Below are 11,358 nucleotides of genomic sequence, written 5' to 3'. Positions count from 1 at the left end.
GCCAGTAGAGATTAGGCTGTAAGGCTGTATGACTGAAGGTCGGTTCTATAAAAATTAGGTTCTTTGATTTACAGTAATTGAACAATGAGAATAAATCTGAGTGTGGGGTAAATTTAATTAATTGACTTTATTAAAATTGAATTAGTCAATATTAACTTTTTCTTACTTTAGTAAATATTTACATTTTCAGCATTTAGCAGACACCTTTATCCACAGTGACTTACAGTAGTGTGATAGTATATAAGAGATAAGATTAACTATTAACTATATTGTCTAAGCAATTGAGGGTTAAGGGCCTTGCTCAAGGGACCGAACAGTGGCAACCCTGCAGTGGTGGGGCTTAAACCAGCAACCTTTTGATTACTAGTCCAGTATCTTAACCACCAGGTTACAACTGCCCTAAAGGGAGAACTAGGATATACATGTACATTTTTGCCATTTAGCAGATGCTTTTATCCAAAGCAACTTACAGTAAACAGTCTAATCAATTGAGGGTTAAGGGCAACCTGGCATTGGTGGGATTTGAACCAGCAACCTTAATAAGATGGACGAAAATAAGGGGAAAAAGTAAGATGGAACTATCTAAAAAACAATGAAATAAGATTTTTGATTGATGTTAACAAACAAATGATATGATATGAAGGTAAGAGTATCATAAGAAACATTTTCCTGTTACTCATGTTACAGACCACAAGCCCCTAATCAACATCATAGCCCCTCATTTTTAGTGACTGTTGTCAACATTAATTGGACAAAATACATCAAAACGTATCTCTGTATGATCTGTGCTGTATAGTGACAGTGCATTTTCTCTTCAGATTTCTTTCTCTTATATCAGAGGTTTACAATGCTCCACTTTGCTTATGTCTCTTTTACTTACTAACCACCTTTGGAATCTGGAATTTTTCATCCTTTGATTGGTGTAACTTGATTCAAAAATAAAAGTATTTAATCACATCGTTTAGTTTTTTGGTTTTATTATAAAAGGAATCATTTTTAATGTTTTTAATTTGTTTTGTTTTATTATGTAGTACCACAAAGTTTAAAAAAGAATACATCATTTATTCAATCACTCATCCACACTATCTCAGTTAGTGACTGGATGTGAGGATTTAACCCAGAATCTCACAATATCAACAAAATCTGCCTAGGGACCCAGGTTAAATCATCATTTTTGATCAATGCTTGTTCTCCTCAATTCGTGCTGGCTTTTTTGTGTACTCTAGTTTCAAGCAATTAAAAAATGTAAAATGTGGATTGGCAGATCTGAATTATCCCTAGTTAAGTGTGAGTTAATCTGAGAGTCCCAAGACCCATGCTGTATGGCACACACTCAACAAACTCTGCCACTTAATTAAAATTTATCGAGCACCGATATTTGAATTTATTTTTGGTCCTACTTTACATATATTCACCCTGACAGTGACAGAAATAAAACATATATACATACACACACATACATACAGACAGACATACATACACACACATACACACACACACACATACGCACACATACATACACACAGACATACATACATACACACACATACAGACAGACATACATACACATACAGACAGACATACATACACACACATACACATACGCACACATACATACACACAGACATACATACATACACACACATACATGGGTCATTCTTTAATTTGGGGTACATTCCATGTCCAATGATAATAATTATATTTATTCTAACTATTTTCTTTAAAAATGTCATATTTTACCTATTAATGGAAAACATGTTGTAATATCACAAAAACATTATGTGCATCCTATGCTTCATTTAACTTGAAATTTGTCATGATGTTCCTAAATGAACAGTTTTTGCTGTGTCTGTTTTTTAAGTTGAGGGTGCCTTGGTTTTAAAATAATGAATAAAATCATTAAGGGCAACAACATCTATTTTTTTTAAATTTATTTTAAAAGTTTAAATACCAAAGAAAAATAATATTTTTTAAATTGAGTTTCTCTTTTAAATAATTTAAATATCTTTATTTATTAATGTCCGCAAAAGTTCTGTCAACTATGTTACTAACAGAACTCCACTCAGCAACTCAAAAATGGTTTGTTCTAAAACTATGTGACCAGCATTACATGATATCATTTTTCTCTGTGGAGGGCATATTGAACAAACTGTGGTGAATGTCCTCTTATTTTTTTAAATATTTTATCTATAATAGAACATTGTCAATGAGTATATTAATTGACCGTCAACTATGTTACATACATTGTTATGGTTACAATTTTTTAAATAATTTTAATTCAAACGTATGTTCAAATTAGACATTATTCTGTTCAAGAAATGACATGTGGTCAGCCAGGCAAGGTCTACCACTGAAGTTATGGGTCAAAATAGGGAAATTGTCAACTATGTTACCTGTCAACTAAGTTACCTAGTAGTCTACATCTACTGTCCCTTTAAAAAAAAAATAAAAAAAAATTATGTTTAAGCTTTGCAAATAGTGGATATGTTATACTAAAGAATATATTAACTTGAACCACTGATTGTTTTATTGAGAGAACATTGTTTTTGTACTTTTTTGGTGATGTGAAATGTACCCCAAATTATAGAATGACCCACATACAGACATACATACATACAGACATACATACACACACACACATACATATACACACACACATACACACATACACACACACATACATACACCCACATACAGACATACATACATACATACATACAGACATACACACACACATACATACACCCACATACATACAGACAGACGTACATACATATACACATACACATACATACACACATATACATACACACATACATACACACATACATACAGACATAGCAGACGTAAAAATCTTTAGTATATAAGATAATTTTACGCCATTTGAATAATAGACAGATTGTAAACAAAATGCTAGTTGATCAAATAAATAAAAGAAATGCTAAATAACAGGGTTTGAATAAGGACAGTACAAATTTGTCCTTTAATTCCACGTGACCATTTCTAGCTCGCTTTGTGTCCCTTATTGATTAACGTTACTTTCAGCCAATAGCGTTTTTGGATTTAATTTTGCCTTCCTAAAAGGGGCGTTTCTAGCCAATCGTTTTGCTATGTTGATACAGAGGGCGGGACTTTAGGGCTGGTAACGTATATGTGTTCACTTTATAACCCCAAACACGTCAATGAAGTCGGTAGATAAAGCAAGAGTTACCGAGCTGTTACCGCACAAATCCAGTTTGTATTCGACATATCGCTATTAAATTACAATTATTTACAGTCTGAGGCCTTTTACGTTCGTGTCAGCCCAGACACACCGCTGATAAAGCGAACTTTGGTGGAGTTTGGCCGTTTTCATTATGGAGGAGAGGAAGGAAGAGAATGAGGCAAAGATTCAGGAACACGGACCCGAACATTGGTTCTCAAATTGGGAAAGACAGTGCTTAGCAGACGCCGAACACGGAGAACCGAGCGAAGAGGAGGTCGATCAAAACCGAGAAAAACTCTGGCATCTCTTTCAGAATTCAGCCACTGCGGTGGCGCAGCTTTATAAAGGTCTGTTATGTCCAAAGCTAACTCTGCTGGCTACGCTAAATTTTATGTCCCACCCGTTTTGCGACGAGTTTTACTTTTATGTCACGATTGGCTCATTTTAACCCCGAGTCCTTTGTCTGATTGGCTGGTGGTGAAAGTCTTTTAAAATTGGCTTTCTTTTGAGTAGAACCTACCAGCCAACCATAACGAAGGGGCGGGATCTAACTGTAAACGGGTGGGAAATGACTAGCCACCACACCACATCGCAATCGTTAACCGACTGTTTATGAAAGCTGTACTGAACAGTGTGTCAGAATAGTAAGGACACCATCGATGTCGCCACTAGTTTGACGTACTGTTCAGTAAAGTATCATGCAGTTCGGAACGCAGCTTTATCAGTCATAGATAGACTGACTAGCAAGTTCTCTTTAGTAACAGCCTATTTGTTTACCACTGTGTCTTTTTAAAAGTAATATGGATTTGAATAAATATAGTTATGGTTTATAATAGTAAAGAAAATTGGTAATCCAGCTCACCCTAGCTTTTTGTTAAACGTATTATCACTTTTATAAGCGTTATGACATTGTTGTGTCACACTTATCGATTTCCATTATTCATTAGAAGAAAAATGCCTTTATTTGTCATGTATACATATACAGCTGTACAGTACAACGAAATTCTTTCTTCACATATCCCGGCTTGTTTGGAAGCTGGGGTCAGAGCACAGTGTCAGCCCCTGGAGCAGAGAGCATTAGGGGCCTTGCTCAAGGGCCCAACAGTGGCTGCATGGCAGAGCTGGGATTCGAACTCTCAACCTTTCAGTTGATAGCACAGAGCTCTACCCACAAGGCTACCACTGTCCATTTCCATTAAATCATATCCTTTTGACTGATTAATTAATTTATATGGACTGGACAGTGTGGCTTCTCAAAACAGACTCGTCATCATTGACCAAACTGAAGATCACGGGCAAAAAACAATGACACTTCTTGATTATACAGCCCCACCAAAGACCAGTAAAGAGCTGAAATGTGAACTCACAACCGGCTGATTTTGACACCAAGTGCCTTTGTCACCAATCCATCTTTTGTCTATTATAGGAAAAAAATACAGTCCTTTTTAAAGTCTTAAATCATCCTGATTCAAGCAAATATTGAAGCAGAAACTGGCCTGTAGCTGGCCGGTGTAGAAATGTATTTTACAAATGAGCAGATTCTGTAAACACCTCCAATGTTGACTGAAAGGACACGCAGATAATGAACGTGAATATAGGAAACAACTGGTCACTGCCATTAGCGCTTATGTTTCACATAGTTTGCTTGCACAAAATGGCTGTGAGGATATGAGTAGTCTACTGGATTAGTATTTGTATTGGTCAAATTTACATTTTTACAAAAATAAAAGAATAATGGTTTGGTATTGCTATCCTACATGACATGTCTAGGCAAACATCAGGTTCGTTGTCAGTGAATATTATTATTAGTGTAATACAGTAATTGTTCTGTCATACTCCTGACAGGCCAAGTTGAGTGTTATGGTGTTTGGCAGGGTGATATGGTACAAAAATATAAGTTTTTTCTGAGTGTAGTGCATGTCCTTTTAACAAGACACTTAATGGACGTTAATGTATATTTCAGTATCAATTGTTTTGATGTTTAGATTGTTTAGATTTAGTGCAAGCTTTTTTTAAACGTTGCGTGTGATTAATCTGTTTAATGATGGATTGTGCCCGCTGTTGACATGAATGATGTGTGTCATGTCTGCAAAATCAGACACAAAGTGCAAAACATAAGTGGATTAGGTTTGACCTTACAGCCATCTAATGCTAACTGATCCTTTTTAGGCCTTTTATAAACCCTTAAACCAGAACCCTGTATTAAAATGAGATGTCCCTACTATTTTTGCCATATTGGTCACAGTCACTGAATTTGCCAACAGTGACTTTACTGAGCACAAAGAATCGGTTGTAATTTATTCATTATACTGCTGCTTTAGTGTCTTGCATAATTTTGGATCTTTCAGAATTTGCTGGATAATGTGACTGCTGGGAGCTTATGTGACAATATGTCAGAGGGCTCACTAAATTTTATAGCTCCACACTGATTTATTTTTCTTATATACATTTCTGTATGTTTTGTATGAAGTAAACTGTTTTCTCGGTGAGCTGCAGTTGGGTTGTACAAAAGCCATGTCTTTGCGATTTGAAACATCTTAGGCACTTTGCCTGTCATCTGTCACATGACTGTGTGCTTACTTTTTATTTTTGTCTTCCAGATCGTGTTTGCCATCAGCAGGGATTGTCGCTGTGGGTACCCTTTCAGAACGCTGCAACAGCAGTTACTAATCTTTACAAAGGTACAGATAACTACATTTCTAGGCCTGTTTTATGTTCTGTTATCATTTAAGATCATGATTTTTTTGGTCTAGCAGCAGGTTTTTAGCTGCTTTGTAGGTCACTACTATGTTAGTGCTGTTATCTCTGTTAGTCCTAATTATTAATATGTGGCTTGTAAAAAGCTGCTCTTTGTAATTCTGCTTGTAATTTCTGATGTGAAAGTAGCAGCAGTATTTGGAGAGAAATAGTTAAAAATGGAGTTGCTGCTATGAACAAATTCAAGTCTGGACTCTTGCTTTGGATTACCCTGGATTTTAGTCAATCATTTGTTGAAATTACTTAAATCAAAGTGACTTATTTTTTTCCTTTTAATTTTTATCAGCCACTTTATTTATCCTGGTAAGGGCTGCGGCAGGTCCAGTTCTACCGGGAAACACTGGGCGCAAGGCCTGAACAGGGTGACGATTCACTGCGGGGCTTCGTCCATCTCCCCCTCAGGCATAGCCAGTCTTGTCTGGTTAGACGCCTGGCTGATTTAAATTCAGATCTCAGCGGTGGTGACCTCGCTGATATAAAATATAAAAATAAAGCCAACTGGACAAAAAGTGAAAAATTTAAAAGTAATTTAAAATAAAAAAATCTAAATTCCTGTTAGATGCTAACCATTTTTTCTTTGACTAAATCTAAAGTGTCTATAATGTGATCTGTTGTTAAGACATTCTGTGATTTCAAACAAGATTAGCACACTAACCAATAACATTTTCATGTAATTGATAACAGCAGTTTTGATGTGTTTTGCTTTAACAGAGAGTGTTGATGCACATCAGAGGAGTTATGATCTAGGGATTCAGACAGGTCACCAGAGGCGCAACAAGGATGTCCTGGCTTGGGTCAAAAAACGAAGGAGGACCATCCGAAGAGAGGACTTAATTAGCTTTCTATGTGGCAAAGCGCCGCCACCAAGGGTTTCAAGAGCTACACCTAAACTTTCGCCTAACCGGCCACCATCATCAGACACAGTTTCTTCTGTGGAAACTGATTTGCAGCCGTTTCGGGAAGCCATAGCACTGCACGGTAAATATGATTTAGCATTGTAATAAAGTGTATTTGTGGCAGTTGCTGGCGCTACAGGGCAAAATGTCTACAGTGCAAAACAATTGTTAGCCCAATCAGACCTTCCTTTAAAAATGCTGCCAATATTATTCATTAAAAGGTTTCTAATTGACAGCCCTGCCATTAATTCCAGCTTTGTGCCATTTGCAGCGTACAATTACCTTTCACTTGAAAAGGCAACTTTTCGGTCAAACATGCTCAAGATCAAATAGCATGACTTTGTTCTTTTCCTACATTGTTTCATAGGTTTAAGTGGTGCTATGGCCAGCATTAGCGTTCGATCAGGCACCCCAGGCTCACCCACTCACGTCAGCGGCAGTTCGAACCCGAGCCGCAGAAGAAACGGCCTGCACGACGTCGACCTGAACACTTTCATAGCAGAAGAGATGGCACTGCACCTTGAAAATAGTGCCACCAGGAAGCGGACAAGCGCCCAGTGCAGCGATGTCATCACGGACTCGCCGACCCATAAACGCAACAGGACGATCTGAGCTCGTGAACGCACCATGCTGCTTAATAATAAAAGCCACTTAATCCTCAATAAGTTTTTTTTTTGTTTGTTTTGGTTCCTATTTGAAAGGAAGCTAGGGCCATTAAAAGTGTCATTATTGATGACTGCCAAAAGGCAGACCACTATAGTACCTCAGTTTTGTTGTTAAAATTAGTTTTTAAAAGAAGGTATAAATGTAGAGCAGCCATAACGAAATACTTTACCCCAGAGCTAACTGTTAGCAAATAAATGCTAGAGGTGGTGGTAAGTTAACATTACCTATAAGAATAATGCTGCCATAATACTACAAAAACATGTATGGTGGGGTATGTAGTAATTATGCTTTAACAGTATTGTCACTTTATTGCAGAGTGCAGGTTTTCAAATTCTGTGTTTACTTTTCCACACAACAAAATAGCTGGAGTTTTAAGGTCTTTACTGGCTCAGTTAAAAAGCCACACCCGTCTTGCCGACTATCTTGCATCATGGCTGTTCTCTTTTGTTAAAGGTAGGATTAATACCGGTCGTAGTGCAATACCATCTTTGAATATTCTAGAAGCCAAAAGGGAATGATCACAAGTTTAGTGCAATTAATTACATCTTGGGTTTCAAGGCTTGAATTAAATGCAATTTAATTTGATATCATTTTAACTGTTTGCTTATATTAAGGTGCATATAATGATTAGCAAGGTCTGTCTTATCTGAGAAACTTGTTATGAAAACTGCATTAGCTTGAAACTGAAGTGTCCTTTTAACCTGTTTTTCTGAGGCTGCTTATAAGTGGCATTTGTTTTAACTGTGCCACTTAATTACAGAGTCGATAAACAGAACAGCGTAAATGTGCAGTCGTTTAGATTGAATCTGGAGTATTGAACATCTTCGTACTACTAAACTAGGATTTACTGAATACTTTGAGTTTCTATTAAATTAAGGCTTAAAAGATAAACAGAATTAAAATAATCATTAGACGTTAGTGTTGCCTTGTGAGACAAAAGATTGGTTTAAGTCACATTTCAATAAAAAGAGAATTCAACTGCTGCTGTTTCAAAAACTTTGTTAATAAGATTGTGCATGAAATTCTATATATAAAACGCAGCCGAGTTTCACTACTGTCTTCTCTTTCTTCTAGGTTTGCTAATGTGAGACGTTTTATCATGAATCTTACCTAAACACTACATTTTTAGCTTCTTATAGGTTTAACTAACTTTTTTGCTTCGGTTTTCTTCTCATGGAGAAAATGTTTTTTGTCTTTAAAATTAATTTCTTGCCTTTTGTTTTGCAGTTGTAAATTGATTCTGTTTATCAGACAAAAATGTGAAGTTTACAGCATTCTGTTACAGTAATGTTGGTAAATTATTTGCTAAAATAAAGCCTAAAGGTTATTCTAATAATGTCATGTTTTTATTTTTAGAGCAGAATGATATTTTAGAAAGCATGTTTAGTAACCATCACTGATCTTATTACTACCAAGTTAAAAACCTGAACTCAGAAATGAAATGAAAACACTCACTTTAGCTCACTTATTTACTTGCTGGTTTACTTGGTCAAAATGCACATTAAAGCTTCACACTTTGGAAAAACTAGCAGACTTTCTTGTGTTAGTTACATTTTTCCTCGGTCAGTAGTGGAGATCCGGAACACCTCTCGCTGTCACTTCCTTAACCGCTTATCCAGTTAGGGTTGCTGGAGCCCATCCCAGCTTTTCAATGGGCGCAAAACACAGTCACACCCTGGACGGGGCGCCAGTCCATCGCAGGGCAGACACACATATACACACACACCCATTCACCTATAGGGCAGTTCAGTGTCTCCAATTGACCGGACTGTTTTGGACTGTGGGAGGGAAACCCACTCAGACATGGGGAGAACCTGGACCGCCCTGCCTGGGGATCGAACCCAGGACCTTCTTGCTGTGAGGCGAGGTATGGAACTGTGCCGCTCAGGTCTGGAACAGTGGAGGTAAAATGTATAAGACAGAATTGGGAGGAAAATTGTAGGGATTTTTTTTTTTTTTTTCTTAATGCAAGGTAAATCTTTTGGAACAGTCCTCACAATCACCTCACTAAATCTGTAAATAGATTTAAAAATATGATTTACAGTGGTGTTAAAAAAAATAGCAGTCCAACACCATTAACCTGATAAATCACTGTTTTTAGTAGAAGTGATATTTCTACATAGCAAAAAATTTACTTGAAAGTGTAGTAGAGTAATGACAACAAAACAAACCCAACAATTAGGACATGCATGCTGCTCATTCTGAGTAATTGAAGCATTGATTGAAAGGGGCTTGTTCAAAATAATAGCAGTGAGGTGTTTAATTGGTGAAGTCATTCATTCTGCAGAAGAACGGGTGTCAGTTTTGGTCCTTATTTAAGGTAGGAGGGGGGCAAATGTTGCACAGGTTGGTCATAGCGCATTTCATTCTGAAATACTGGGTAAAATGGGTTGTTCCAGACCATGTTTTGATGAACAGCGTACTTTTATTAAAAAGTTGATTGTAGAGGAAAAAACATACAGAGAAGTGCAGCAAATTCTAGGCTGCTCAGCTAAAATGATCTCAAATGCCTTGAAGTGACAACCAAAACCTGAAAGACGCAGAAGGAAGCGTGGAACTACTGTTCGAATGGATCGAAGAATTGCCAAAATGGCAAATACTCAGCCAATGATCACCTCCAGAAAGATCAAGGAACATCTGAAGTTATCAGTGAGTACAGAAGATGATTAAGTGAAGCCAATTTACCAGCAAGAACTTGTAAAGTCCCGTTGTTAAGATAAAGACACGTCCTGAATGGGTTCAAATTTGCCAAGGACGTTCCAAAGAGAAATGGCTCAACATTTTGTGGACTGGTAAAAGCAAAATTTTTCTTTTTGGGTCTAGTGGCCGTAGACAGTATGTCAGACGACCCCCGATCACTGAATTCAAGCCACAGTACACTGTGATGACAGTAAAGCATGGTGGTACAAAATGATGATATGGGGATGTTTTTCATACCATGGTGTTACGCCTATTTATCGCATACGAGGGATCATGGATCAGATTAAATATATCAGAATACTTGAGGAGATCATGTTGCCCTATGTCGAAGAAGAAATGTCCTTAAAACGGGTGTTTCAACATGACAATGACCCAAAACATCTTGGTTACAGACAAACATGACTGAGGTAATAGAGTGGCCAGCCCAATCCCCTGACTTCAATCCCACAGAGAACTTGTGGGCTGACATCTGAAACGTGTTTTTTTGAGGCAAAACCCAAAAATGCAGAAGAACTGTGGAATGTCGTCTAATCATGCTGGACTGGAATACCTGTTCAGAGGTGCCAGAAGTTGGTCGACTCCATGCAACACAGATCTCAGAAACAATTGTTATGCCACTAAATATTAGTTATTATTAGTTTATTATTATTATTATTATTATTATTATTATTATTATTTACTATTATTAGTAAAGTGAAACCTCAAACATTTTTTTCAGTTCATACATACATTTTTTGAGTTTTTAAAGAAAAATGCTGGCACTGCTATTTTTTTGAACAGCCTAATATTCATTTTTCTTAACTTTCTGTAAAGGATTAACACAAACTGGCTAAATTTTGTTAATGTTTTGAATTAGAATTGAAAGTGGAGTATTTTCAGTGCATTTGCATTTATGGAAATAAAAGTTATCATAATGATTTTGTGCTTTATTCACTTTTTTAAAACCACTGCTATTTTTTTGAACACTACTGTATATGCAAGATATGTCTTGATACTTTTTAAAGCTAAAAGTATTCCCCAAGGAAGAGTTGGTTTAAAATCCCTATAACAGCATAGTGGTTAAGGTACTGGACTAGTAAGCAGAAGGTTGCTGGTTCAAACCCCACCACTTCCAGGTTGCCACTGTTGGGCCCT

At 36.8% G+C, this 11,358-nt stretch overlaps 1 protein-coding gene across 1 annotated transcript; it reads left to right on the top strand.

Moving 5' to 3' along the window:
• Positions 1 to 3,182: 3,182 nt before the first annotated feature.
• On the top strand, positions 3,183 to 7,523 carry hapstr1a (HUWE1 associated protein modifying stress responses a). The gene is made up of 4 exons (XM_062984770.1): positions 3,183 to 3,552; positions 5,806 to 5,886; positions 6,674 to 6,940; positions 7,226 to 7,523. The coding sequence occupies exons 1-4, from the start codon at positions 3,357 to 3,359 to the stop codon at positions 7,468 to 7,470; spliced, it is 789 nt and encodes a 262-aa protein (XP_062840840.1). The 5' UTR covers positions 3,183 to 3,356; the 3' UTR covers positions 7,471 to 7,523.
• Positions 7,524 to 11,358: the final 3,835 nt, after the last annotated feature.

The sequence above is a fragment of the Trichomycterus rosablanca genome, chromosome 22 (assembly GCF_030014385.1).
Source record: "Trichomycterus rosablanca isolate fTriRos1 chromosome 22, fTriRos1.hap1, whole genome shotgun sequence".
Taxonomy (NCBI): Eukaryota; Metazoa; Chordata; class Actinopteri; order Siluriformes; family Trichomycteridae; genus Trichomycterus; species Trichomycterus rosablanca.
The sequence above is the reverse complement of the archived record's forward strand: the minus strand, read 5'-3'. Positions and strand labels throughout refer to the sequence as shown.

What these genes read in the sequence shown, in the direction of transcription:
- hapstr1a (XM_062984770.1), top strand. Translation starts at nt 3,357, where the DNA reads ATGGAGGAGAGGAAGGAAGAGAATGAGGCAAAGATTCAGGAACACGGA. An exon ending in AGTTACTAATCTTTACAAAG is followed by an intron (nt 5,887 to 6,673) that starts GTACAGATAACT and finishes TTGCTTTAACAG; the next exon opens with AGAGTGTTGATGCACATCAG. An exon ending in GGAAGCCATAGCACTGCACG is followed by an intron (nt 6,941 to 7,225) that starts GTAAATATGATT and finishes ATTGTTTCATAG; the next exon opens with GTTTAAGTGGTGCTATGGCC.